General features: G+C 48.4%; 2 protein-coding genes across 3 annotated transcripts; both read right to left on the reverse strand.

Annotated features, from left to right (window-relative positions):
- Positions 1-216: 216 nt before the first annotated feature.
- On the reverse strand, positions 217-13,483 carry QPRT (quinolinate phosphoribosyltransferase). 2 transcript variants are annotated; one of them, XM_059896724.1, is made up of 5 exons: positions 13,415-13,460; positions 7,192-7,295; positions 1,896-2,431; positions 1,188-1,319; positions 217-1,102 (listed from the first exon to the last, which is right to left on the reverse strand). In XM_059896724.1, exons 2-5 carry the CDS (start codon positions 7,271-7,273, stop codon positions 884-886), a joined length of 969 nt encoding a protein of 322 aa, XP_059752707.1. In that variant the 5' UTR covers positions 7,274-7,295; positions 13,415-13,460; the 3' UTR covers positions 217-883. The 2 variants fall into 2 exon arrangements, with proteins under 2 accessions (XP_059752707.1, XP_059752708.1); XM_059896725.1 differs by lacking the exon at positions 7,192-7,295 and having other exon boundaries at positions 219-1,102; positions 13,415-13,483.
- A 4,599-nt stretch (positions 13,484-18,082) lies between these two features.
- SPN (sialophorin) lies at positions 18,083-19,847 on the reverse strand. The gene is made up of 2 exons (XM_059898272.1): positions 19,726-19,847; positions 18,083-19,340 (listed from the first exon to the last, which is right to left on the reverse strand). Exons 1-2 carry the CDS (start codon positions 19,845-19,847, stop codon positions 18,083-18,085), a joined length of 1,380 nt encoding a protein of 459 aa, XP_059754255.1.
- Between the last annotated feature and the right edge of the window lie 6,996 nt (positions 19,848-26,843).

Consider the following 26,843-nt stretch of genomic DNA (forward strand, 5'->3'; position numbering starts at 1 on the left):
TTTCTTATCACTTACAATTTCTATTTTATACTTGTTGAAATAGTTCTTTTGGACTTATTTCCACATAGATCGTTATCATGTTGGATCTACAAGCCACAGGCACAGGCCACAATGGCTACGTGACAACCGATGCCTGGCTGACAGTGACCATTAGACACCCTTGATTACACCATTTTTTCCCACACACCAAATATGACTTCAGTGTGTGGGGGAAAAAAAGTGCTTCTTAGAACAGAAGAATGATGGTAATTTCTTTTTTTTTAAATAACTTTATTTATTTTATTTATTTATTTTTGGCTACTTTGGTTCTTTGTTGCTGTGCGCAGCTTTCTCTAGTTGCGGCGAGCGGGGGCTACTCTTCGTTGCGGTGCACAGGCTTCTAATTGCGGTGGCTTCTATTGCTGTGGAGCACGGGCTCTAGGCATGCGGGCTTCAGTAGTTGTGGCATGTGGGCTCAGTAGTTGTGCCTCGCAGACTCTAGAGCACAGGCTCAGTAGTTGTGGCGCACGGGTTTAGTTGCCCCGCGGGATGTGGGACCAGGACTCAAACCTGTGTCCCCTGCATTGGCAGGTGGATTCTTAACCACTGTGCCACCAGGGGAGCTCAATAATGGTAATTTCCAACATTTACTAAGCACTCACTCTGCGTTAATTATCATCCAAAGAAATCCATAAGGTTGGCTAGACCCATTTTACAGATTAGGAAACTGAGGTGAGCAGAGGTGAAGTCAGTCCTTCGAGGTCCCACAAGCAGTACGTGACAGAGTGGGACTTTAGCCCAGGCTAACTCGAGAGTGTTCTGTTGGCCACTGGACTTAAAGAAGTGAAATCGTGAGTGTCGCATGAAACCGTGTTATCCCACTGCCAGTGTAGCTTCCTTGGCTTTAGGAGCGGCGGGCGTAGGGCACTGGAGTGGCCCCTTCGGCAAACAGCTTGAGGGAGAAATCGAGGGCCGGGGCAGCCTGGGTCAGCATCCCCAAAGAGATGACATCGATATGGGGCCCACAGAACTGAGGGAGGCTGTCCAGCGTGATGCCCCCGCTCGCCTCCACGCCCACGTTCGGGAACCGGGCCTTCAGCGCCGCGGCCGTGGGGTGCAGTTCCTGCGGGACACAAGCCAGCGAGAGGTGAAAGCCCCCACCCCAGCCCCTTCCCCTTCCCCTTCGCAGGAAGCAGACGCCGCCTCACCTCAGGCCTGAAGTTGTCCAGCAAGACGAGGTCTGCTCCTGCCTCGGCCGCCTCCACAGCCTCCTGCAGGCTGCTGCACTCGACCTCCACCTTCAGGGAGAAGTCGGCCGCCTGCCGGGCCCCCCTCACCGCCTGTCAGGTGGCAAGGGTGAGAGTGAGAACGGGTGGCACCCGGCCCTGGGCAAGTGAGCTGGGACTGGCATTCGAAAGGCTCCAGCTGGATAATGAGCTTGGGGTTAATGAGGAAACCAGGCATCGAAATGGCTTCTCGCATATTAGGTGAGACCACGTGAAATTACCACTTTTGTGGGTTAAGAAAATGGCCGAATTCAGCACTATTTGGCATTTGCACCTGAGTTCAATTGACTCAGAATATTAAGACTGGAAAGGATCTTCAAGAACATTTTCACAGACGGGGAGCAGGTCCAGGGAGTTAGAGTGACCTGCCCAACACTGGGTTCCCAATAGTTCGTCCTTTTCCCTTGAATATCATACCGACCAGCAGAAGAACGCTGGTGAAGAAGCAAGTCCAACCCTTCATTTTACAGATGGAACCACTGAGGGGTCAAGGAGTCCTGCATGCCCCAACTCCCAGGCCGTCACTATTTGCCAGGGAGTGGTTGGGGGTCCCTGGTAGAAGGGAAGGGCAATGCTGGCGGGGTGGCTGGAGCAGGGCCAGGGCAGGGGCTCAGCTGGACAGACAGACACCTTTTCCACACCACCAGCTGCCATGACGTGGTTGTCCTTCACCATCACCAGCCCTCCCAAGTCGTAGCGGTGGGAGGCGGCCCCGCCCACTAGGAGCCCATACTTCTCCACCAGCCGGAAGCCTGGCGTCGTCTTCCTCGTGCCTGCCACGTGCCCGGCCCAGCCTGTCCCCCTGGCGGTCTCCACAGCAGCAGCGGCAGCGCTGGCAACTCCACTGCAGCGGGCCAGCATATTAAGGGCCACCCGCTCCCCCAGCAGCAGGCAGTGGGCAGGGCCCCGGACCTCGGCCACCTTGGCCACAGGCACCAGCTTTGATCCCTCGGGGAGGAACCAGGAGACCTGGCAGTTGACTTGGGCAAAGATGGCATCAAAGAAGGGCCTCCCAGCCAGCACCCCAGGGGACTTGGCCCACAGCACTGCCTGTGAGGGGGCTGCCCCCGTGACCAAGGCCATGTGGTTGAGGCCTGGGCAGTCCTCTCGGAGCCAGCTTTCTGCCAAGGCGGCCAGAGTGGCAGGGGGCAGCAGGAGCGCCAGGCCTGGGAGGGAAAGAAAGAGAGCAGTGTTACATTTTGGCTGCCTTTCTGGTAGTCAGGGGTGATTGTCAAAATACCTAACAACAGGCTGAATTGGGCACTAGCCAATCAGGGTGAAGACCTGGGGGTTCCAGGAGAGGGGCTGAGGCACTGGGTGGGCCTTGTGAGCTGAACAAGGTTGTCAGATTGACCAAATAAAAATACAGGACACCTAGTTAAATTTAAATTTCTGACAAACATCAAAGATTTTTAGTATAAATATATTCTAGGCTATATTTAGAACATACTTATTAAAAATTATCTGTCAGTTATCAGAAATTCAAATTTAACCGAGTGCCTTGTATTTTATCTGCTAAACCTAGTGCTAGACCAACAGCTATTCACCAGTGGAAGAGAAATGCAGCCACCTAAAAGCCACTCTGGGCTTCCCTGATGTCGCAGTGGTTAAGAATCCGCCTGCCAATGCAGGGGACACGGGTTCGAGCCCTGGTCCGGGAAGATCCCACATGCCACAGAGCAACTAAGCCCGCGCGCCACAACTACTGAGCCTGCGCTCTAGAGCCCACGAGCCACAACTACTGAGCCCGCGCACCACAACTACTGAAGCCTGCGCGCCTAGAGAGCATGCTCTGCAACAAAAGAAGCCACCGCAATGAGAAGCCTGCGCACCACAACGAAGAGTAGCCCCTGCTCACCACAACTAGAGAAAGCCTGCACGCAGCAAGGAAGACCCGATGCAGCCGATACATACATACATACATAAAATTTATTTTTAAAAAATTAAAAATAAATTAAAAAAAAAAGCCACTCTGTTGCCTTTCCGTCTGCCTTGCATAGAAGGATCGGTTATTTACTAGCTGAAGCCCCCAGGAGACTGTGAGCTGTGTGTCTTTCCCACCCCTGCCTTCTCTATAGCACCAAGAATTTTAAAGCTGGAAGTTCAGCTTTTTACAGATGTGGAGACTGAGGACCAGAGAAGAAAGGCAAGTCAGCTGAGGTCGCACAGCATATTGACAGCAGAGCGAGACTGGCCAGGCCTTGTGGCCATGGCCATCTGTTCCTCCACCTTTGCCCTCTAGCTTGAAAACCTCTCCTTCACCTGATGTTTCAAAAAACTGTCATCTCTCTAGAGATGGGGTTGTATAAGGAGGAAAGAGCGCAGGGAAATTGGGTTTGAGCCCCTGCTCTGCGAGACAGAGCTTCAGGAGTGTGGGTGAGCCCTTTGCCTGTAAAATAAGTGTTAAGGACAAGGTGGTCTCTGAGGTCCTTCCCGCAGGCGTGCCACGTTGATGGGCCGCTGCCTCTGTTGAAATGAATGGGGTGACCGCATAGGCCGAGTTCAGGCGCAGTGCAACATCGCCATCTGTCGGCCAAGAGAAGACCTGCAGTCTCGTGGGCGGCGCCATAGGTGGCCTTCGCTGCCCGGGGGAGGGGGAGACAATTCGATAACATGTGAAGGGGGATTATTTAGTTTTGTTTTGTTTCCCCCACTTTTGCTCCAAGCTGAAGTTGAGGCCAGACATTCTGGCTTGCTCTACTCTCAGAAGGAGGGGCCCGTCTTGTCCAGCCCTTCTTCCCCAAAGACAAGCACCTGTCCCCCACCAGCAGCCACAGACCTCAGTTATCGCACCTGACCCTCCTTCCCCAAGTTCTCGCCCACAGCTGCCCCACGTGGTTTTCATTCGCACTCAGAGCCAGCTGTGGGTCAAATGCTGGGAACAAAGTCGGTGATAGGGAGAAAAATATAGTCCCTGCCTCCACCGTTCGCGGTCCCGCCGGGCAAAAAACCAGTGAACAGCAGAGATGGATGCAAAGGCCCCCACTCCATTCAGACCAGGTGCCGTGATGTTTGCTTTTTTTTTTTTTTAATTTTTATTGGAGTATAGTTGATTCACACGTTGTGTGAGTTTCAGGTGTACAGCAAAGTGAATCAGTTATACATATACATATATCCACTCTTTTTTTTTTTTTAGATTCACTGTTTGCTTTTAAAGTGAATTTGAATCCTTGGACTGGTGAGTATTGGATAAACAAACTGTGATGCATGTATACAATGGAATTCTACTCGGCAATAAAAAAAAAAGGAACCAACTACTGGTATACCCAATAGGCACACATCTCAAATGTATTATTCTAAGAAGCCAGATTCAAAAGGTGACATGCTATTTGTGTCCATCTATATGACTATATTCTGGGAAAGGAAAAAAAAAAAAAAAGATAGCAACAGAGAACAGACCAGTGGCTGCCTGAGGGTGGGGGAGGGGCTGGCCACAAAGGGGGCAGCACCAAGTTTTGGGATGTGATTGAACAAGTCTAGATCTTGTCTGTGATGGTGGCTATAACACTGATGCATTTGTCAAGACTCATAGAGCTTTACACAGAAAAGGGTGAATTTTACTGTCTGTGGTTATACCTCATTAAACCTGACTTTAAAATCAAACCATAAAAAAGGAAATTTAAGCGGATCACTCTCCTGCTTAAAGCCTCACTTTCATTGTATTAGCGCCAGCTCTCTTGACTTCTTTCCATTTTTCATTGATTCTTTGGACAAATCCTTGTTGAGCCCCTGCTCTGTGCCAGGTCTTCATTTCTAGGTGACAGAGAGAGCAGCTCTTTCTTTTAGCTTTCAGGCCTTCGCTTATGCTGTTCCAAGGCTGAGCCTTCTCCTAGAAGTCCCTTTCCTCACCTTCACCCCAAACTGCCCCTTCACCTCTCACTCAACTTCAGACCTTCTCTTAGATATCACTTCCTCAGCCGGGGGCTCTCACAGACCCCCTAAATCAGGTCACATGCTCACGCAGCTCCTTGTTCATCCCCCAATGTCATCCTCTGCTGGTGTTTTCTGTCTGGGGCCAAAATGTCCACTGAGTTTTCTGCTGTATCCCAAGTGCCTAGTACGCTGACCCAGGCAAACGTGCTGCTTGTATGGGTCAACGGTCAGATATTGGCAATTTCATATTGTTTAGTTTAATACTAAGTGTTTGATGATAGTTCTCTGAGCAGAGAGGCCGCACTGTGGAATCACAGCCCAGACTCTGGGGCCACTCGGCCTGGGTTCCAATACTGCCTCTGTCACTTTTAGCTAAGTGATCTTGGACAAGAGACTCAACCTTTCGGGGGCCTTCGTTGTCCCAACTGTAACGGGGATAATAACACTGATCACCTCATAGGCTTGTTATGAAAATTAAGGGAGTTAATATTTGCAAAGCCTTCAGGAACATTGTAGGTGTGTTTGCTGGCGAGATGACTGAAGCATTTACCAAGAGTCGTGGGAGCAAAGAGGAAGAAATGACTAAATGTCCCTGGGGAAGGGGGACGTTTTAGTGGCCTTGAAGGATGAGTAATGTTTGCCAGGCAGGGGTAGGGGGCTGGGGAGGAGGGAGGGCAAGGCGTTTCGGACTGAAAGAGCAAGAGTTCAAGGTTCAAAAGCAAGAAAATAGAGCGAGGAGGTGACGGGGTGCTGAGTAGGATTCATGGGAGGAATGTCTTGGGCCTGAGGCCAGAGTGAAAAAGGGACTAAACCAATTACCTGAGGAATTTGGACGGAGCCTGGGAGCCATCACAGAATTTTAAATGAGGGAATGATATGATTATGATTTTGTTCTAGAAAGGTCACTTCAGCCACCAAATGGAGATGGGCTGGGAGGCAAAAGGAGGCTGGGGCGATTGGCCAGACAGAAACTGATGAAGCCCCGAATTGGGGCAGTAACCAAAGGAAGAGCAAGCAGGGGCAAATGGGAGAGTTGTTTCCAAGGTAGAATCTACTGGAATTGGCAGCTAATAAGATGTAGAACCCTGGGGTTTCCGTCCTGGGTAGCTGAAAACTGACATAAGGAATTGTTCAGGGTAGGCTGGGGTGGAGGAGGGGTTCGGCAGCAATCAGCAACCCGCACGGGCTGTGCCCCTATGATGGCCAGTCAAAGGCACCTCAGCTCCCTGACGCTCTCTCATTTGGAACTCACCACAGAGGCTCATTCCCATTTTACAGGTACAGAAACTGGATCTCCAGGAGGGTCAGAGCGTATGACAGAGTGGCAGAGCTGGGGAAAAAGAACGACTTTGGGGGAATTTCCCGGAGGTCCAGTGGTTAGGACTCTGCGCTTCCACTGCCAGGGGCGCAGGTTCGATCCCTAGTCGGGGAACTAAGATCCTGCAAGCCACGCAGTGTGGCCAATAAATAAACAAATAAACAGAATGCCTTTGGTCTTACAGATGTTAAGGTCGAGATGCCATCAGGAAACGTGGGTGGCTGTGCACAGAGGACAGGTAGAAGAATGTTCTGGAGTTCAGAGGAGATTTGGGGGTGAGGAATGGGGAATTTGGAGCCACCAGGGTGTGCAGATGGTCACTGAGTGGGTAAGATCACCAGGGCAGGGTGAAAGAGGAGGGCTGTGGGAAACGCCAGGATTTGAAGGACACACAGAGGCGTGGCTGTCAAAAACAGAAGTCCCAACAGGAGGAAGTGGATGTCTGGAAGGAGAAGAGGGTTGCAAGTAGGGTGTGAGCAGAAGCAAAGCAGAAGAAAGGCTGAGAGAAAAAAAAGGAGAAGAAGAAGAAAGAAGGCTGAGAGTGAGCATTGCACTTAGCCCCTGGGAGGGCTTTGCCAGGGCAGTCTTAAGGCCTTGTGGTAGGGGCAGAAGTCACATTGTCATGGTCAAGGAACAGACAGGAGGTGAGGAAGTAGGAGAGGGGTATGGACAACTCCTTTCAGCAGAAGTTGAGAAAGCAGGGCCCCCCTGGCCTGGGCTGCACATTGGAATCACCTGGGGAGCTTTTTGAACTCTGCTGCTCGGGTCCATTCCAGATCAACTGAATCAGAATCTTTCTGGGGTGGTTCCCATGCATCCAGGTTTTGGAAATGCTCCACCTGGGATTCAGATGCACAGAAAGGTTAACAACCAATGCTCATACAAGACCATATGTTGTATCCCTCCCTTTATATGAAACATCCAGAAAAGGCAAATTAAGAGAGACAGACATCAGAATAGTGGCGGTCTGGGGCTGGAAATTAAATGACGTGGGATCTTATTGGGGTGATGGAAATGGTCTATGATGATGGTGGCATAACTCAGTAAATTTACTAAAGAGCTTTGAATTGTCCACTTGAACAAATGAACAAGAACCAATGCTCTGCCAAAAGGCAGGAAACTATTTTGCAACCCTAATAACCCAATGAATCCAGGTATTGGATCAAAAGCCAACATCAGAAGAAAGACAACCAGATACTGGGCGCTCCTGATAGAACGTCCCCCGACCTATGCAATACTCTTGCCAAAACAGCTGAACCGGAGTCAGATCAGACTTCTAGATGCAACCACCAATTACAAGAAAACCAGAAGACAGAGGAACATGTTAAACTATACCACGGGGATACAACCATAGGAAACTCTCCAGAAGATAACCTAATTTCTTCAACACATACATTGCAAGGAAAACAAAAGATTAAAAGAGTCGAAAACGCATACTAACCAGTCACAGTGTATGGATCTTATTTGGATACTACTTCAAACAAACAAATTGAAACCAAATTAGAACTTCTATGAAACAATTGAAAATCTGAATGCTGACTGGGTATTTGGTAACATTAAGGAAATTTTTTTTGAAGTGGGTTATGGTTGTGATTAAAAGAAAAGTCCTGGGCCTTCCCTGGTGGCACAGTGGTTAAGAATCCGCCTGCCAATGCAGGGGACACGGGTTCGAGCCCTGGTCTGGGAAGATCCCACATGCCGCGGAGCAACTAAGCCCGTGCGCCACAACTACTGAGCCTGTGCTCTAGAGCCCACGAGCCACAACTACTGAAGCCCAAGCGCCTAGAGCCCGTGCTACACAACAAAGAGAAGCCACCACAATGAGAAGCCCGCGCACCGCAACGAAGAGTAGCCCCAGCTCGCCGCAACTAGAGAAAGCCCATGCACAGCGATGAAGACCCAACGCAGCCAAAAATTAATTAATTAATTAATTAATTAATTATTTAAAAGGCCTTATCTTTTAAAAATAATAAAATACTGAGGTTTATGTATGAAAGACTCGACAGCTGGTTTTACTTTAAGGTAATCTTGGAAGGTAGAAATTAGAAAGGGTATGGGGACATCCCTGACAGTCCAGTGGTTAAGAATCCATGCTTCCACTTCAGGGGGCACAGGTTCGATCCCTGGTTGAGGAACTAAGATCCCGCATGCCGTGTGGCGCAGCCAAAAAAAAAAAGAAAAGAAAAAAAAGGGTATGGATGGGACTGGCTTGGCCAGAAGTTGGTGGTTGTTGAAGCTGGACGATGGGTACATGAGGATTCATCATACTTTTCTGTCTATTTTTGTGTGTGTTTGAAATTCTCTATAATAAAACAGTAAAATAAATAGATAAATAAGAAAAGGAGAGAGAGGGCCCTCACTTAAGATGGGGTCAAGGAAAGTTGTTTTGTTTTGTTTTGTTTTTTTCGGCCGCACTGCGTGCCATTCGGGATCTTAGTTCCCTGAAGAGGGATCGAACCCACGCCCCCTGCATTGGAAACACGGAGTCTTAACCACTGGACCACCAGGGAAGTCCCAAGGAAAGTTTTTTTAGGATGAATAGAGCAGTGATTCTCAACCTTGACTACACATGGAATTATCTGGAGAGCCTTGCCAAATGCAATGTCTGGGTCCCACCCACAGAGATTCTGATATAACTGGTCTGGAATGTGGTAATTTAATTCTAATTTGTAGCAGAGTTGAGAGCTTCTGAACCGCAGGAAGAGAATAATAGCTACCATACACTGGTGCCTACCAGATGCCGGGCACTTGCGATATATGCAATGTCACAAATCCTACCTGCCCTTCTTCATGGTAAAGGCCATTTGTAGGCAGAGAACCTAAGCTCAGAAATGCAAAGGGAAATTACCTAAACAGCAGAGCTAGAAAATGGGACTTCCCTGGCGGTCCAGTGGTTAGGACTTTGTGCTTTCCCTGCAGGGGGGCACGGGTTCGATCCCTGGTCGGGAAACTGAGATCCCACAGGCCATGCAGCGAGGCAAACAAACAAACAAACAAACAAGCAAAAAAACCCATTCAAAACATTAAAGAAAAAGAAAAGAAAATGATCGAAGTGGACCCTGGTCTTCCCTGTCCACACACAGAGGTGGTTTTAGAACCACACAGCCTTCACCCAGGGGTTACTCTCTTGCCCACTTATGCAAGATCAGCTGTTCTGATCGCCTAGTGTAAATGCAGAATGTTCGTGAAAAATAAATACATCTGGTTTTCTTTAGGCCCCAACTCTCTTGTGCATTTCCAACAAAAGGGATTCCTGTGGGTAGCTTTGAAAATAAGGGCTCTCCTAATTAGCTGCTGTGGCGAAAGGAACTGCAGAGAGGAGTGGGGCTGCTTTTGCAGCTGCCTGAGGAGAAGCGGCTGCCTGTCCCCTTTTTATTCTTGCCGTTGTTATACGTAAATATTCTCTCAAGATGCCTGGACTTCAGAGATTATAGTGTTACCCTGTGGGGTGTAACCTTGATCTCTCAAGGCAATCCTTTCTTAATTGGTTATTCCAGAATTTTATTAAAATTGGTGCCTCTGTTTTTGAAGGGATCCAAAGCATCTGGGGAAATTTCCTGCATTTGTCTCTTTACAAATAATGTAAAAAGATATAGACAAACTGACTCTGGCAGAATATTTGAAGAATTTTTCCCCCACTGGCACTTGTGCCGTTCTTGTCTGGATTGTTGACTGACTTTTACTGTGTTTCTATATTGCCCTAACCGGCCAGTGGCTCTGTACCGGGAGAGACTGGGCCAGAATCAGAACTTCCATCCCTGCATCTTTCCTTCAGTCATTTAATAAACACTTATTCATGCCTTTGATGGACGGGCACAAAGTCAGGGTCTGCAAATGCACCTAAAACAAATATCACAAGTTTTTTTTCTTAGTTTGATGTGTAACCACGTGTAACCATGTGGCCTGTGCTTGCAGCAACAGTGATGTTGTATGAGGCTGACAAAGTGTTCCAGCTAAAACCAAGTAATGATTGTTTTCCCCAATTTACAGGAAAAAAAATTAAATAGATAGACATCAGTTTTAAAGGTTTTGCCTTTATAAGTTTTTCTTAAAACTCTGGTGCCTGCTACCACTTGTCTATAGTAGAATCTGGAGTGACATCATGTGTAATAATAATAACAGCTAACACTTTTATGGTCCTTCCCAAGCACTGTTCCAAACATATTCTATATAGTAACACATTTAATCCTCACAACCACCCTCATAAGGTAGGTACCATTATTATCTCCATTTTACAGATAAGGAAACTGAGGCACTGAAGAAGCAAGTAATTTGCCCAAAGTTCACACAGCTGGGAAGTGTGGAGGCAGGATCATAAGCCTAGGCGGGCTGGCCCCAGAGTCCCCTCATGTACCCAACCTCACCACGCTGAGCGCAAAATTATACTTAAAATTATTATATATTTATTATATCACTATTCACAGAGTTCTACAAGCCACACCCAAGAATCCAGGGCTCTGTCCCTGGTGTAGTAGTAACAGCCTGGGTTGGGGGTTCAGAAATGCCTGGTTTGAATCCCGGCTCCATCACCTACATGCTGGGTGACCTTAGGCAATTTCCTAACCTCTCTGAGAGTCAGTTTCATGAGGAGGTCACAGGGCTACAACGAGGAGGGAATGGGCGATTCACATCAAGTGCCTGAGCCAATGCCCAGCCAGATGCCTTTGAACCCAGGTGTCTGACTCCCGGCAATTTTGTTCTCCCATCTATTTATTTGTTGATCCATTTGGCAAACACCAGAGGGAGACAGAGGCTGGTTAGCACCCCAGCTTCCAGATAAATGTTCTTTCCTTTTCCCCTTCTCTCCCTAGAGAGGAGAAATGACCTCCAAATAGAGCCAGATGTGATTGCCCGTCACACAAGTGGTAAAATGATCTACAGGGTTTCAGAGCAAGGAGAGATGACCTGTCCTTAAGACACAAGAGCAGTAAGAGAAGGCTGAGGAAGGTTGGCTCTGAGAATAGGCTGGCATTGGCCAGGTGAGAGGAAGGCCCCCCCAAGCAGAGAGAATGGGAGAGAGCAAAGGCCCAGCAGTGGGAGGCCTGGGGTATATGTAGGTGAAGTTGCACGTGGAGGGTAGTGAGAGAGAGGGCTGAGTGGTAGGACGGGGCCAGACTGAGCAGGCCTTGAATGATAGGAAACCGTTAGGGTCTCGTTCAATAAACCATGGAAAATCCGCAAGACTTTTGATCAGAAGTCACTTGATCAAAAATGCACTTGTGAGTTTAAATACTTAAGTTGTGCCTAGGGTTTTTGAAAGATGTAAGTTGCAAGGCTGTTGCAACAGCCTGGACTAGGAAGCAGTGAGTCAGGGTAAAATGTAAGGGAAGGGTATCTGTAAGGGGACGGCTCCGTGCACACCATGCCCCCAGACCTGGCCCCGCCCCCTCACACCTTGGCCACCAGCCTGCCATCTGCTTCTGCCCCAACTCTGTCCTCGTCCCTCCTTTGCCCCATGTCCCCAGCCTTTGCCTCACCCCCTGACTCGACTACTCCCCCCTGGTTTAATTCCCGCAGGTCAGTGATCCCAGAGCCAACACTTCTGGCTTGGCCCAGAGTTAAACATCAGTGTCATCACGTGTGTGAAGGCCGCCAGGCAGAGGAAGGCTCCCTCAGAGGGAGGTGGGAACAGAAAGACGTGGAGGTAAATCCATAGGATGCAGCAACTGTCTGGATATTGGGGTTCAAGGGAGAGTGAGCTGTCAAAGGTGACCCTGAGGTTTCCAGTCTGAGTAGGAGGCTGGTGAGGCACGAACGGAAACGGAACTGGTGTAGGGGAGGACTTTGATTTTGACACGCCAGGGACATGTCCCCAAAATGGAACTGGAACCTGGGGCAGGCTCAGAACTGGAGAGACGGACTGGAGAGATGGATGTGACTCCAGCGTAACTACTGAGTGATTTCTGTGCCAGGCGCTTGACGTGTATGATCTCATTTCATCCTCACCACAACCCAAGGGAAGACACTGCTTTCACTTGATCAATGAGGAAACCGAGGCACAGCGAGGCTAAGCATCTTGTCTGAGGTCACACAACTAGCAGGTGGCAGGGATGGGACTTGAACCCAGGCTCTGACTCTGAGATCATTTCTAAACCAAAAAGTAGTCTGGACCCCCAAAAGCTGGTTCCACGGCCAAGCCAGAGGGGCCGGGTATGGGGCCAGCAGAAGCCCTAGACCAGGGGAGGAAGGTCAGAGCTGGGGAAGGAGAAGCCCGGGGAGGGGAATGTGAAACTGCAGGGAGCCCTCCATGCTCATGTCATTTCCCGCCCGCATCCCCAACCTGGTGAGCAGGGAACTATTATTGTCATTTTGCAGATATAGCAGTACAAGGAAATGAGGCTCTGAGACATCAGGTGACTTGCTCAAGGACACACAGTCTGTTCCTGGTGGAGCCGAGATTCAAACAGGAGGCTTTTGACTCCAGAGCCTGGCCGTATCATCCTGCATCCAGCCTCCTTCACAGTGTCACTCCCCACAGGCACAGGAATCACAGGAATCACAGGACTCAGGCTCCCTTCCCCCACCCCACGGCGGATGGGACAGGACTTTGCCTCACTCCTCCAGAGTTGCTAGTGAGGGGCAAAGTCCAGAGCTGCTCCAGGTCCAGCCTCCCACTGCCCGGCCCCTTCAGCCCCCAGGAGACGTGGCCTACTCCAGGCCACCCCTGAATTTCCTGGGGCTCAAGCCCCTTTCTTCCCCAGAGCTCACTTGGAGACCTGTCATAGAAGGATAAAGAAGAGTGAGAAGAGGTCTTTGCAGGGCAGAAAGGAGTGCTTGGGTTCAGAGAGGTTGGAGGGAGATGGGGGAGGGGTGAGAGAGTAGTTAGAGACCAGTGAAGACTTGGTCTTGGGGAAGGCGGGGGATGGGGACGGAGATAAGATGGGATGGGTGATGGGCAGGAGAGGGGCAGATGGTGACGTAGGGATACAGGGGAGAGAGGGCTGGGAGGCTTCTTTACCTTCGGGGTCCATGACAGCCTGGAGCTGGCCGACTGGTGTGTCCACTGCTCGATCTAGTGTTTGGAGAGGCCGGAGACTGGGAGAGGGAGTGGGGCGGGAGGGGGAGGGGGAGGGGCCGGTCTGACCAGCCCTGACCGGCCCTGCCCTGGTTCTCTGGGGCTCCCTCTGGCCTCCAGGACACTCAGTCACATAACTCAGAAGTCCTCTCCTCTCTGAGCCACGGCCCTGTTCTCTCCACTCACCCAGCCTCCTTGACCCTGCCCCAGGGTGTGCTCCCTGTGATGGCTGGAGAGCGTTTTTGATGGTGCACTGGGGAAATCCTACTTCCATTCTTTTTTATCTCAAATACCTCTTTACCTTTTTCTGCACCTCCATTTCCTTAGCTGTAAAATGGGATAATACCAATCTCATGGCTTCAACTGAGAATCAAGTGAAAAAACTCTGCGGGTGACACAGAGTAGAAACTCAACAAATAGCCACTTTCCTTCTCTTCCTTCTTCCCAAGGTACTTTAAGGGCCCTGAGCAGATCAGAGCCGGGCTTCTGAACAAGAAAACCAGGAAACTGCCAATTATTGTACTGGGACTTCAGGCAAGTTCCTGTCCCAGAAGTGCTGGGAACTCCATTTCTTCATCAGAACCACTTGCTAAAGTCTCTGGGACCACTGATTGCCAAACACTGGCCTCTTCCCAGCCTTCTCCCATTTCTGCCTCTGCAGCATGTGACCCTGCCAGGACTTGGACTTGGGTGAGGCAAGCAAGGGTCCTGGGGCACAAAACTGAAGAAGGCCTCACTCTCAAGCTCCATTTTGCACCTCACTGCCTTGCTTGCCTCACTCTAGTCCAGGTCAGCTCCTGACAGCCCTTCTCCAAACTGTTTCTCCCTTTTTCCCCCCAGACGTCATTTTCTCCTGGTTTCTCTCCTAAAGGCTCTTTTCTGTTTCCTGCAGGTCCTTCTTCCTACAGGCAGCCCTCAAACTGTGGTGTCCCCTCAGTGTGGCGGGACTGTTCCTCTTTTCCTCTTGGGCACAAGCTAAACTACATTTCCCAGCCTCCTGTGCATGGAGGCCACCATATGACTGAATTCTGTCCAATGGAATGTGAGCAAAAGTGATGCGTGTCACTCTAGTCTTCCCATGATCCTCCCTGGGAATGACAGAGCCACAAGATGGAAGGCGTCTGGGTCCCTGAATGACCTCATGGAAAGTCACCCTCCAAATGCCAACATTAAATTGTTACATAAGCAAGGAAAAAGCTTCTCTTGAGTTCTACCCCTGAGAATTGGGGGTTGTTTGTTACAGCAGTTAGCCTGCCCTGACTAACACATGAAGATTCTCTCCACAGCTCTCTCCTTTTCTCATTCTGCACAGTTTATGCATTTATCCACCAATGCCGTTATTTAAATTGCTATCTAACATCAGATGAGTCCTTAATCTATATCTCCAGCTCTGACTTCCCTTGCAACTTCCAGGCCTCTACTTCTAACACCCCTCATGGGGAGTTCCCTGGTTGTCGAGCGGCTGGGATTCAGCGTTTTCACTGCTGTGGCCCGGATTCAATCCCTGGTCGGGGAACTAAGATCCTGCAAAGCGCGCGGTACGGCCAAAATATAAATAAATAAATAAATAAATACTCATGTTTTCCCCCCAAACTGCTCATCTCTTTGCATTTCCACATAGTGATGTCAGCATCTCCTCCCTTTTCCAAGATAGAAACTTTAAGAGTCTAACCTCATTCTTCCCCCATCACCTCAACAGTCAATTAGTTCTAAAAATCTTATTCTCTGAATAAATATATTTCAAACCTGACCTCTTCTTTCACCTTAGGCCAGACTCCCACTCTATCTAACTTGAACTAGACTAATGCTCCCACCTCAGGTCCCACTGCCTTCAGGCCATGCTCCTGGATGCCAGTTTCATTCAAAGGACAGATCTGACCTTGCCATGGTTTACTTGAAAACCATTGTTTGCTCATTCATTAATCCATATACCCCTCCATTCAGTAAACACATATTAGGTAGACATGCCAGGCTCTGGCCTCTGGAGCCACAAAGATGACAAGTGGACTTGAAGGGGCTACACTCTAATGAATGGGGCACACCTTCACATGATTACAGTCTAGTTGTTCGTACTGTCACGCGAGGTGCTGTAAGAGTGGAGGAGAAATACTCTATCTGTTTGGGATGGAGGCAGCAAGGGCGGCTTCGCAAAGGCAGTGACATTTGAGCTACATCTTGATGGTTGAGAGGAGTTTGGTGGGAAGTCAAGATGTGTGTGTGGTTGGACAGGACGGGGGTGGGCAGGCTTCTGGCAGAGCATGCGCAAACGCAGGAGTGAGTATGTGGCCCTTTCCATGGCCGGCAGCTTTGGGGATCTGGGGCATGGTCCGGCTAGGCTGTCCTGAAGCCACTAGCTGGGCAGGCAGATGCTAAGCACCCCAGGGGGCTAAGGCACACAGGCACCCATTGGCAACTCATTGCTGGGGGCATGTAGATGGTCTCCAAATTACCCCGGGTTTTCTGATGGCTAATGGCTCGACCCCCAACCTCCCCAGAACAGGAGCAGAAATACGAATGCAGAGGAAAATGAGGCGTAAATGTCTATTTTCAGAAATGAAATGTCCTCAGAACCATGCTTTGAGGCCCTTTTCCTGTCTGCAAAAGTGAATTACATTAATAGACTTCTCAAGACCATCCCCATCCAAATCCTTCTTCCATCTGGAGTTTGCACTGAATGACAAAGCTGTATTTGTAACCGTGATCATAATGTGCACTCTTGAAAATAAAATAGAAACATGCATTTTAAAATATAAGATGAAGAATAATACACTGTATATGGTTGTGTGTGAGAGAAAATCCTGTTATTTAAGAAACTAGAATGTGCTGGTAGTTTTGCAAAAGAAGAAAAATGTTATTTTACTGTCAGGACAAAATTAGTATTTTCAATATTTTATTATTTATTTATTTTGGCAGGGGGGTGCAGGTTCGATCCCTGGTCGGGGAACTAAGACCCCTTGTGCCTGTGTGGCACATCCAAGAAAGAAAAAGAAAAGGCGCCCAGGCTTGTGTGGTGAAGGCTGGATTTCCACCCCAGCTCGCCCAGGCATGGGTGGCAGAACTCCGGGCGGATCCGTGGCCACTTTCCGCCCCTTCTCTCCTCATCCCTCCTCCACACGCCCATGAACTGACCCACATGGGGGCCCTTTCCCAGCCTCTGGTGTCCCCTCCAATCCAAACCACCTGGCAGTGACACTCTCATGGAGTCCCGTGGCCTCTCCTTTTGTAGGTGAATGCGTCTGCTCTTATCCACTGCTCCTCTGACTCAACAACTTCCTCTTTGCAAATTTCCTCTTTGCCCTGGGGAAATACCAACGACCTCTGGTCCATGCGGCGCCCTGGGCTCTGGCCTGGGCTGGTCTCAGAGACAGCACAGTTGGGTCTTGTCCCCTCCTCTCCATCCCAGAGCCACAGGGATGCCCCTGGTTCTGGAGGCCTGTCACAGCTCACTCTCTCACTGACCCTCCTTGGAGAATGGAAGAGGGGATACAGACAAACACATTAAACTTGTAACAGCATCAGCAAGACCTGGGACTCTCGTGTGTGTGCTGGGGAGCGGGGGTTGGAGGGGGTGGGGGAGTGGGGAGGGCTTTGAGGAAGGGACATAGCGGCTGAGCTGAAGAACCACACTTGGTCACACATGCAGTCTTTCTGTCAAGCCCTGCTGCAGACGGAATTAAATCTTCCACCTCCACCCCATCGGAGCAAAGACGAGGGCGCCTATGTTCTCAGCACCTCCTGAGGGCGGCAATTCCTCAGCCTCTGCAGCCCTTCCTGCCCCCTCCCTCACGCCATCTGTACTTGCCACTGCCCTTCACAAGCATCACCAAGTCCTCGCCTCTTGCACACAAACTGCATGCATGAGTGGACCCACGCAGATGCTGAGACTTCTAAGAACTACATCTGCCCAGAAACTCTTCTCACCTCTGCTCTTGGAAGGAGAAACAGCTGAAGCCTCTGGCTGCCTCGGTCCAGAGTTGGGGGAGAATGTGGTGGCTGGGACCGTGGGCCAGCCTAGGGTCCAGGGACCGTCTCAGACGCACCTGAGAGCACAGCTGGGTGACACCACCCAGCCCATGCTCCAGGCTAGCCCAGCACAGAGCACTGGGGCCTGGAGTTAAAGGCAGTTCATGGGCTGAGCCGGTAGGACTGTCCTAATCCATGGGGCCAAATGTACTTTCCAGAGTAATCCTAAAGTGGGAGTTTGCTGGGTTGCTATTTCCTTCTTCTTCCCAGACTCTGGTATTCCTGGGGAATCCTCTGAGAAATCATAAGTCAAGGAAGTTTGGCCTTTACGGAGACTCAGCAGCTGGTTTCAAGGACAGAAATGTGGAGAAAATGTGATGGGGAGAAGTAGGGGTTGATGAGGAAAGTTCGTTCATTCTATGTACAAGGGTTCAGTGGGTGTCAGCCCTGATCTACGCGCGGGGTGTGGGTACTGCGTGGGCTGCTGGCTGGAAGAGCTGCATGAGGATTCAGGGTGAAGATGCTGGGTGAAAATCCAAAGGGTGCCGGGTGAAAATGCTGGGTGATGATGAGGCTGGACGTGATGACAGGAGGGAAGGTGATGAAAGCAGGAACGATTCTGAACTCCAGTCTTATTATTCTCAAACGTTAAGGGGCCTCCACATCTCTCTCTTCTGGTCCATCAGAAGCAGAGGTCTCCACTGCCTCATCCTTGCTGCCCACCAGTGGCTCTTCCTCGCCCTTTAGGCTGGGGGCTGGCCCAGGCTTTAGCTCCTCCAGCGCCACGGAGCCCTGGCGAGACTTCCGTCTACCAAAGAAAGTGGTAAGTGTGGGCCGCTGGCCAGACCCCTCCCCCTGGGGGACCCCAGAGTCATTGTTACCCCCAGACGCTCCCTCTGTTATTGTCGTGGCCTCCTCATGAGACACCTGGGCTACCCCAGCCCAGGCATTTGCCACCCCGTTGTGTTTTCCACTCCTGCTTAGTGTCAGTACTCCTGTCTTCCGCTTCTGCCGCTGGCGCCACAGCAGGAGTAGTGCCACGAGGGCAGTGACCACCAGCAGGGCCACAAGCACAGCTACCAGCAAGGTGCCATTTGTCCCCCAACCTGAATTTGGGGAGGACCTACTGCTTATGTTTGTGGAGGACGTTGGGCTGGATATTTTTACACCAAAGATGGGGGAGCCACTGGTCCCCCTGGGGGTCTTCAGAGAGGTAGTTGCCATGGTGACAGGAAGTCCACTGGTCTCCTTGGAGGTCTTTAGAGAGCTAGTTTCCATGATGACAGGGGGTCTGCTGGTCACATTGGAGGTCTTCAGAGAGCTAATTGCAATGGTGACAGGGGGTCCACTGGTCCCATCAGAGGTCTCCAGAGAGCTAGTTGCTGTGGTGACAGGGGGTCCACTGCTCCCACTGGAGGTCTCCAGAGGGCTAGTTGCCATGGTTTCACCAGTCGTAGTGTGGAATCCTGTAGATTTCATTACTGGGACAGCAGGTATACTGGTTGCATTAGAGATTTCCAGGGGCATTGATAATTTTTTGGCCGAATCTTTCTGGGAGATTATTGACTCATTTACAGGAGGGCCCCTGCTGGCAGCAATGGAAGTCCCAGGAGAGGAAGCCTCATTGGCTGTATAGGGAGTTGAGGAAGGCGGGAAGATCTTGTGCTCAGTGCTGTCATCTGTCTTAGGGACCTCGGTTGTTGCAAAATTAGATGTCATTGAGTTGAATTTTGTGGTCTCATAGATATTTGAGACCAAAGAAACAGAGGACGCTGTGGGTTCCAACCTCTGCAAAGTAACTGGGCCATCCAGAGACTCTGAGCTCATGTTTTGGGCCCAGACGCTCCCACAGAGGAGGAGAAGCAGGATCATTTCCAAAGCAACAGGCATGAGCAGGAGTTGGGACCTGAGGGTGGGGAAGTGGAAGAAATAGAATACATAAGGAGCTGGGGGCAGTGGGGAGGACCTAGCCAGGCCCTCCCCTCCTGCCCACTTCCCTGACAACTGCCGGGCCGAACTCTGCGGTTCAACGGCTTTTTCCACCCTTGCTTTTACTAGTATCAGAAATAACAACACGCTGGCAGCTCCCCCATTGAATCTATCCCATAGGCCCCCTCGGGCGTTGGCAGCCCCCGCTCCAGCAATAGCCACCCCCTCCTGGCCCGCGCTGACCCTATTCAGCCCCAATGGTTCCTCATCCTCTTTTCCCATTATCTATCAAGGTCTTCTCAAGCCAGAGGCACATTCCCAGGTCCACTGAAGCCGCTGCCCCACCAAGCCACACCACTTACCAGCTCAGTGGATAAGGGCACAGGGCTGGGACCAGGCTGCTCCAACTCCTGAAGCTGAGGCAAGACTGGTGGAGGGGCCCCAAGGGGAAAGGAAGTGGCCCTGGCTCCACCCACCCCAGCATCCTGCCCCACCCGCCCTGCTCCTACATTGCCGTGTGATGAGAGAGGCATCACTCACTCTTTCAGGGTCTGAGATGATGACCGGGGCTCTGGGGTCTCAGCTGAAGCAGGTGGGGATGGTGGGCGGGGTCTGGAATGGGGATTCCCAGGTCTCCTCTGGAAAATGGGATGGCAAGCCGTGAAGCTGGGATAGGGATATGTGTCAGAGCAGGGGTGGTGGAAATGCATGCTTGAGAACCAGGGGGTGCGGAGGAGGAGATGGGAGGGGAAGGTGGTTTCCTTTGCCTTTGTGGTCCCCAAGCTGTTAGGCCAGCACCCAAGGCTAACACTTCTTCTGCCCCAAGAGCTCCCAGGAAGTACCAGGGCAAGAGGAAGCCCTCGACTCTGGCTGGGGCAGTGGAAGCCTTTGCAGGCTGCGTGAAATCCCTGGTGGGCTCTTGACTTCTCAAGAAGCTTGCAGGGGGAGGTCACTACAATGGCCCCCAGTCATGGACTGCCCCACTAAATCAAGGTTGTTATTAAGCACCGTATATGCTATGATCCTATTTTTGCAGAAGACTTACAAAAATGTGGGAATCTACATGGAAGGCAGTCTGAAAAGGTATTCATTGAGGTATTAACAAGTTTCACTGGGTTGGTATGAGTAGAGAGTTCTTTACTTTCTTCTTTGGGTGGTTGATGTTTTCTTACTTTCCTTTAATTTGTAAGCTTTGACTCTCAGTATGTGTACGGTTTTTTGCCTTTCTTTTTTTAAAAAAAAAAATCAAAACTGATTTTTATGTTGTAAAAGTAATAATGCGTGTACATGATAGATGATTGAAACAGGCCAATGTCAGGGCCTGGGATTGTACCCCACTCACAAGCTAACGAGTTAGTCTGACAAAGACGTGAGACTCCTGGGTCACAGACATAGGAATCCACTACTCATTGCTCAGCAAACAGCAGGAGCACCGTCTGCTTCAGTTCCACTTGCCCCCCTGAGTCCCACAGGGGTGACAACAGAGAGGCTTGCCGCGCAGCTGAGGAACACTGAGCTTGGAGAATTTCCTTCTTTTCGAGTAGGTGGTAAGCAAGCTTGCTCTTTATCCTGAAGGGAGACATTACTTCATCCCTCAGCGTTACTCACTGCAGACAACCTTGAGAAACGGCCTGGATGTAGAGCGGCCAGGACCTTGTATTGCTGGCATATCAGCAAGACTGTGCAGGGAAGCTCGGGGCTGGGGTGGATTGCCTCTCCCACCAGGCAGCAGTGTATAAAGTGAAAAAGCTCCGTACCGACACCACCAGATAGACCCTGGTAACAGGGTATATATGCATATACACATGTATTTTTTATAGTATTATTATACATAATGTTCCTTGCTTTTCTTTTTTTTACTGAACAGAAGGAAGGAAGGAAGGAAAACATTTCATTGTCAGACATTAGGTTGTCTCAACATTTTGCTGTTGCAAACAGAAAAGTAGGAATAATTGGCTGCAAAGTAATTGGAGGTTAAAATTTTTTTTTTAATTAAAAAGAAGATCAACAAAAATGTTTGTAAGACTGCATATAGGACTTCCCTGGTGGCGCAGTGGTTACGAATCCACCTGTCAATGCAGGGGACATGGGTTCGAGCCCTGGTCCGGGAAGATCCCACATGCTGCAGAGCAATAAAGCCCGTGTGCCACAACTACTGAAGCCGGCACACCTAGAGCCCATGCTCCGCAACAAGAGAAGCCACCGCAATGAGAAGCCCATGCACCACAACGAAGAGTAGGCCCCACTCGCCACAACTAGAGAAAGCCCGCGTGCAACAATGAAGACCCAACACAGCCAAAGATAAATAAATTAAATAAATAAATAAATAAAGAGACTGTATATAGATTCCCAATTTCTCAACCTTTAAAAAAAAAATCACTGAAGCAAAACACATTGTTGACAAAATTGTCATTTCAACCAAATTGCTGCTGACAAAGTTGTACATTCCCTGGGCTCAATGTTGGGCTCCAGTTCTGGGGAGAGTGGAGAGGATGTGGACGGGTCCAGGCTCTAGCCCAGAGTGCTCAAGAAACAGTCTAACCAGCACAGAATGTAGACCCTGGGGTAGAGGGAGAGATGATGAAAACGTGAACAAGGGGTGGTCACTGTCCTCAAGACATCCCAGAAGAACAATACTTAGAAAACTCTATAGTAGCAGTTGGCCAAGTACAGAAAAAAAGATTCTCTGTGCATGATTCCAGCCATTCCTCACGGCAAGCCCATTTTACAGGTGAGGAAGTCAAGGTACAGAGAGGTTAAGTAATGTGCCCTAGGCATTTAGAATGGGCCAGGCTGGAGTGCCCAGCACATTGCATTCACATAGCACTCACTCTTCACAACAACCCTGTGAGATTCATATCATTACCCTACCTATACAGGAGAAGAAACTGAGAAAAAACAGTTAAGAGACTTGCTGAGGCTCATACAACCAGCAATTGCTAGAGATGAGCTTCAAAACCATGTTGGTCTAAGGGATCGAGGCCAAGGATAAGGATCTCCCAGGTAGTACCACAAGCTGATACTTAATAACTATGATGTATTTAGAGACATGCTTGTGTATAAATAATGCAAATAATAGAATACTTGCTACAATAGGGGCAAGATTCAGCCTGAGGGAGTGTCTAAGAAGACTTCAGAGAAGCAATGTCTTAAAAAGCTAAAGGGTATCTGGTCGCTTCTCTTTCTCTTATAGCCTACATCTCATCTGTAAATTCTGCTGTTTCTACCTTCAAAATGGGGCCATGCTTGACAGCCAAATCTTGGTTTCTAAAAACCACTCTCCTTGGAAAGGAACCAAGGCTCTTTGGAAAATGGCTGATTCCAGGGCTGGAGCAGGGAAAGAACAAGATAAACCTGAAGAGGTATCATGTTCCCTGATTTCACACTATACTACAAAGCTACAGTAATCAAAACAGTATGGTACTGGCATAAAAACAGACACATAGATCAATGGAACAGAATAGAGAGCCCAGAAACAAACGCACACTTATATGGTAAATTAATCTATGACAAACGAGTCAAGAATATACAGTAGGGAAAAGACAGCCTCTTCAATAAATGGTGTTGGGAAAACTGTACAACTACATACAAAAGAAACAAACTGGACTACTTTCTCGCACCATATACAAAAGTAAACTCAAAATTGATTAAAGACTTGAATGTAAGACCTGAAACCATAAAGCTCCTGGAATAAAACATAGGTGATAAGCTCCTTGACATTGGTCTTGACAATAACTTTTTAGATTTGACACCAAAAGCAAAAATAATAAGTGGGACTACATCAAACTAGAAAGCTTCTTTTTTTTTTTTTTTTGTTAAACAAATTTATTTATTTTATTGATTTATTTTTGTCTGTGTTGGGTCTTCGTTGCTGCGCCCAGGCTTTCTCTAGTTGTGGCGAGCGGGGGCTACTCTTCATTGCAGTGCAAAGGCTTCTCATCACGCTGGCTTCCCTCATTGTGGAGCACGGGCTCTAGGCACACAGGCTTCAGTAGTTGCGGCATGCAGGCTCAGTAGTTGCAGCTCACGGGCTCTAGAGCTCAGGCTCAGTAGTTGTGGTGCATGGGCTTAGTTGCTCCGCGGCAAGTGGGATCTTCCCGGACCAGGGATCGAACCCATATTCCCTGCATTGGCAGGTGGATTCTCAACCACTGTGCCACCAGGGAAGCCCCCAAACTAGAAAGCTTCTGCACAAAGGAAACCATCAACAAAATGAAAAGGCAACCTGCAGAATGGGAGAAAATATTTGCAAATCATATCTGATAAGGAATTAACATCCAAAATATGTAAAGAGTTCATACAACTCAATAACAACAAAAAAAAATCTGATTTAAAATAGGCAGAGGACCCAAATATACATTTTTTTCAAAGAAGACATACAGATGGTCAACAGACACATGAAAAGATGTTTAACATCACTAATCAAATCAAAACTGCAATGAGGGGACTTCCCTGGTGGCTCAGTGGTTAAGAATCCGCCTGCCAATGCAGGGGACACGGGTTTGATCCCTGGTCTGGGAAGATCCCACATGCCGCAGAGCAACTAAGCCCATCCACCACAACTACTGAGCCTGTGCTCAAGAACCCATGAGCCACAACTACTGAGCCCACGTGCTACAACTACTGAAGCCCATGTGCCTAGAGCCGGTGCTCTGCAACAAGAGAATCCACTGCAATGAGAAGACTGCGCACCACAATGAAGAGTAGCCCCCACTTGCTGCAGCTAGAGAAAGCCTGTGTGCAGCAACGAAGACCTAACACAGCCAAAAAAAAAAAGAAAAGAAAGAAAAGATATGTGCACCCCTATATTCATTGCAGCATTATTTACAATAACCAAGATATGTAAGCAACCTAAGTGTCATACAATGGAATATTACTCAGCCATAAGAAAAGAATGAAATCTTGCCATTGTGGCAACATGGATGGACCTAGTGGGTATTACATTTAGTGAAATAAGTCAGACAGAGAAAGACAAATAACACATTATTTCACTTATATGTGGAATCTAAAAAACAAAACAAATGAACAAACATAACAAAACAGAAACAGACTCATAGATACAGAGAACAAATTGGTAGTTGCCAGAGGGGTGGGGGGTGCATGAAATAGGTGAGGGAGATTAAGAGGTACAAACTTCCAGTTACAAAAATCAAAGAGTCATGGGGAATATAGTCAATAACATTGTAATAACTTTGTATGGTAACAGATGGTAACTAGACTTATCATGTTGATAAATTTTGTATTGTATAGAAATATAAAATCACTATGTTGTGCATCTGGGACTAACAGTGTTGTAGGTCAATTATACTTCAATAAATAAATAAGCAGGGGGAAGAAAAGAAGAGCCTGGAACATCTCGTTGCATCAGAAAAGTAAGGCAGTGCTCAAAGAATGATGGAAATATGTCAAAGGACAAAGAACCAGCTTGAAGGAGTTCCTGATGGCCAAGGCAGGGACACTTTGAGCATCAGAATGAATAACGGCTGTGATCAACTAAAGCATTGAATAAAAAAAGAACCCATGAGTTCGTACTGATTCTGAAAATGTTAGAGAGAGACACAGAGTGAAGGAGGAAGGGAGGGGGTGGAAGGGAGGAAGGAGTGTAGGGAAAGTTCTTCTACAATTGGAAACCTAACATATAATTGTAGAGGAATGTAGAGTTTAAAAATGAACAATTTACAATCACCATAATAATAATGGATTCAGGTAAGAATGGATGTTTAAAACCATTGGGTAGGACTTCGCGCTCCCAATGCAGGAGGCCTGGGTTTGATCCCTGGTCAGGGAACGAGATCCCGCGTGCTGCAACTAAGACCTGGCGCAGCCAAATTAAAAAAAACAACAACAACATTGGGTGAAATTGGGGCAGAGAGGTGTGGGGTGCATATAGGATATTTTAATAGTCTTAAAGTCTTTCCCCACACGCTGTGTATTCATCACCAAGGAAAAGTAGCAACTTTATGGTGGAGAAAACTAACAGACACCATCTTAAATCAAGTGATGAAAGTTCATATCACCAGTGATGGGGCAACCCAACAACAGGAGGCTTCAGATATGATATGCACTGAGAAGGAGCCAACATCACTTCTGTCCTAGCAAAAAATGCAAAACAGTCTAATAGTTAAGAAATATTAGGCAGATCCAAATAGAAGGACATTTTACAAAACAACTGGCCCATACTCTTCAAAAATGTCAGTGTCAGGAAGAACAAAGAAAGCCTGGGACATTCTTCCACATCTTAAAAGAGTAAAGAGACATGATAATTAAATGCAATATGGGGGACTTCCCTGGTGGCGCAGTGGTTAAGAATCCGCCTGACAATGCAGGGGAGCAGGGTTCAAGCCCTGGTCCGGGAAGATACCACATGCCGAGGAGCAACTAAACCCGTTCGCCACAACTACTGAGCCTGCGCTCTAGAGCCCCTGCACCACAACTACTGAAGCCCACGTGCCTAGAGCCTGTGCTCTGCAAAAAGAGAAGCCACCGCAATGAGAAGCCTGCACACTGCAAGGAAGAGTAGCCCCGCTCGCCGCAACTAGAGAAAGCCTGGGCGCAGCAACGAAGACCCAACGCAGCCAAATAAATAAATAAATAAAAGACTTGACCTTTAAAAAATAAATAAATAAATAATAAATAAATAAATAAATGCAATATGGGATCCTGGATTGCATCCTGGATTGGAAAAAAAGATGCTATAAAGGACACCATAGGGATAACTGGCAAAATTCGAATAGACTGTAGAGTAGATAACAGTGTTGAATTAACATTAACTTTCCTGATTTTGATAAGTATGTTATGATTATATTCCTAGTTTGCAGGAAATACATGTTTGAAGAATGTAGGAGTGATGGTGCATAATGCAGCAAGTTCCTCTTAAATGTTTCACACACACAATAATAACAATAAAAAATTTAAAAATTGGAAGAGAAAACGCATATGTGGCAAAATAATATGAAGTGAGGGGGCTTCCAGGTTGATGAACACACAGATGCAGGAGAGATGGGGGGGCGGGGAGCGTGGAAGCTCCGCCCCTTTTCCCCAGACCTTGCCTTATACATCTCTTCCATCTCACTGTTCCTGCGTTATATACTTTTATAACAAACCGGTAATCTAATATATCTTAACATTTTCCTGAGCCACCATTTCCCTCTATTTATTTAGCACCTGACCTGATATTTGAGAAGCACTCAACTTTGAAATGAAAAAGCAAGAATGCATATCTTGCAGATCTCAGATCTCTCCTCAGGTGCTCATAAAAGAAGAGAAAAAAAGGTTTCTAGTTAGTGGTCTTTAACAAAAACGCTGAATGGGGTCATATATTTCCCCAAAGTCAGGAACAAAGAGGACCCAGGCAAAGCTTCTGAGAACTACAGAGTTTTAAAGATGTATCCAGATGCCGTACTGAAAATGTAATTCCATCACCCGTCTATTATGTGCTCGGGCATCTAACTAAAGGGCATGTTTAAAAAAAAAAAATGGT

The sequence above is a fragment of the Balaenoptera ricei genome, chromosome 15 (assembly GCF_028023285.1).
Source record: "Balaenoptera ricei isolate mBalRic1 chromosome 15, mBalRic1.hap2, whole genome shotgun sequence".
In the NCBI taxonomy this organism is placed as follows: Eukaryota; Metazoa; Chordata; class Mammalia; order Artiodactyla; family Balaenopteridae; genus Balaenoptera; species Balaenoptera ricei.

Excerpts from the sequence above, each read along its gene's own strand:
- SPN (XM_059898272.1), bottom strand. The coding sequence starts at position 19,847 with ATGCTGGGGTGGGTGGAGCCAGGGCCACTTCCTTTCCCCTTGGGGCCC. Across the intron at positions 19,341-19,725 it reads TGCCCTTATCCACTGAGCTG|GTCCCAACTCCTGCTCATGC; the intron begins GTAAGTGGTGTG and ends CCCCACCCTCAG.
- QPRT (XM_059896724.1), bottom strand. The coding sequence starts at position 7,273 with ATGCATGGGAACCACCCCAGAAAGATTCTGATTCAGTTGATCTGGAAT. Across the intron at positions 2,432-7,191 it reads GAGTTCAAAAAGCTCCCCAG|GCCTGGCGCTCCTGCTGCCC; the intron begins GTGATTCCAATG and ends TTTCCCTCCCAG. Across the intron at positions 1,103-1,187 it reads TGGACAACTTCAGGCCTGAG|GAACTGCACCCCACGGCCGC; the intron begins GTGAGGCGGCGT and ends TGTGTCCCGCAG.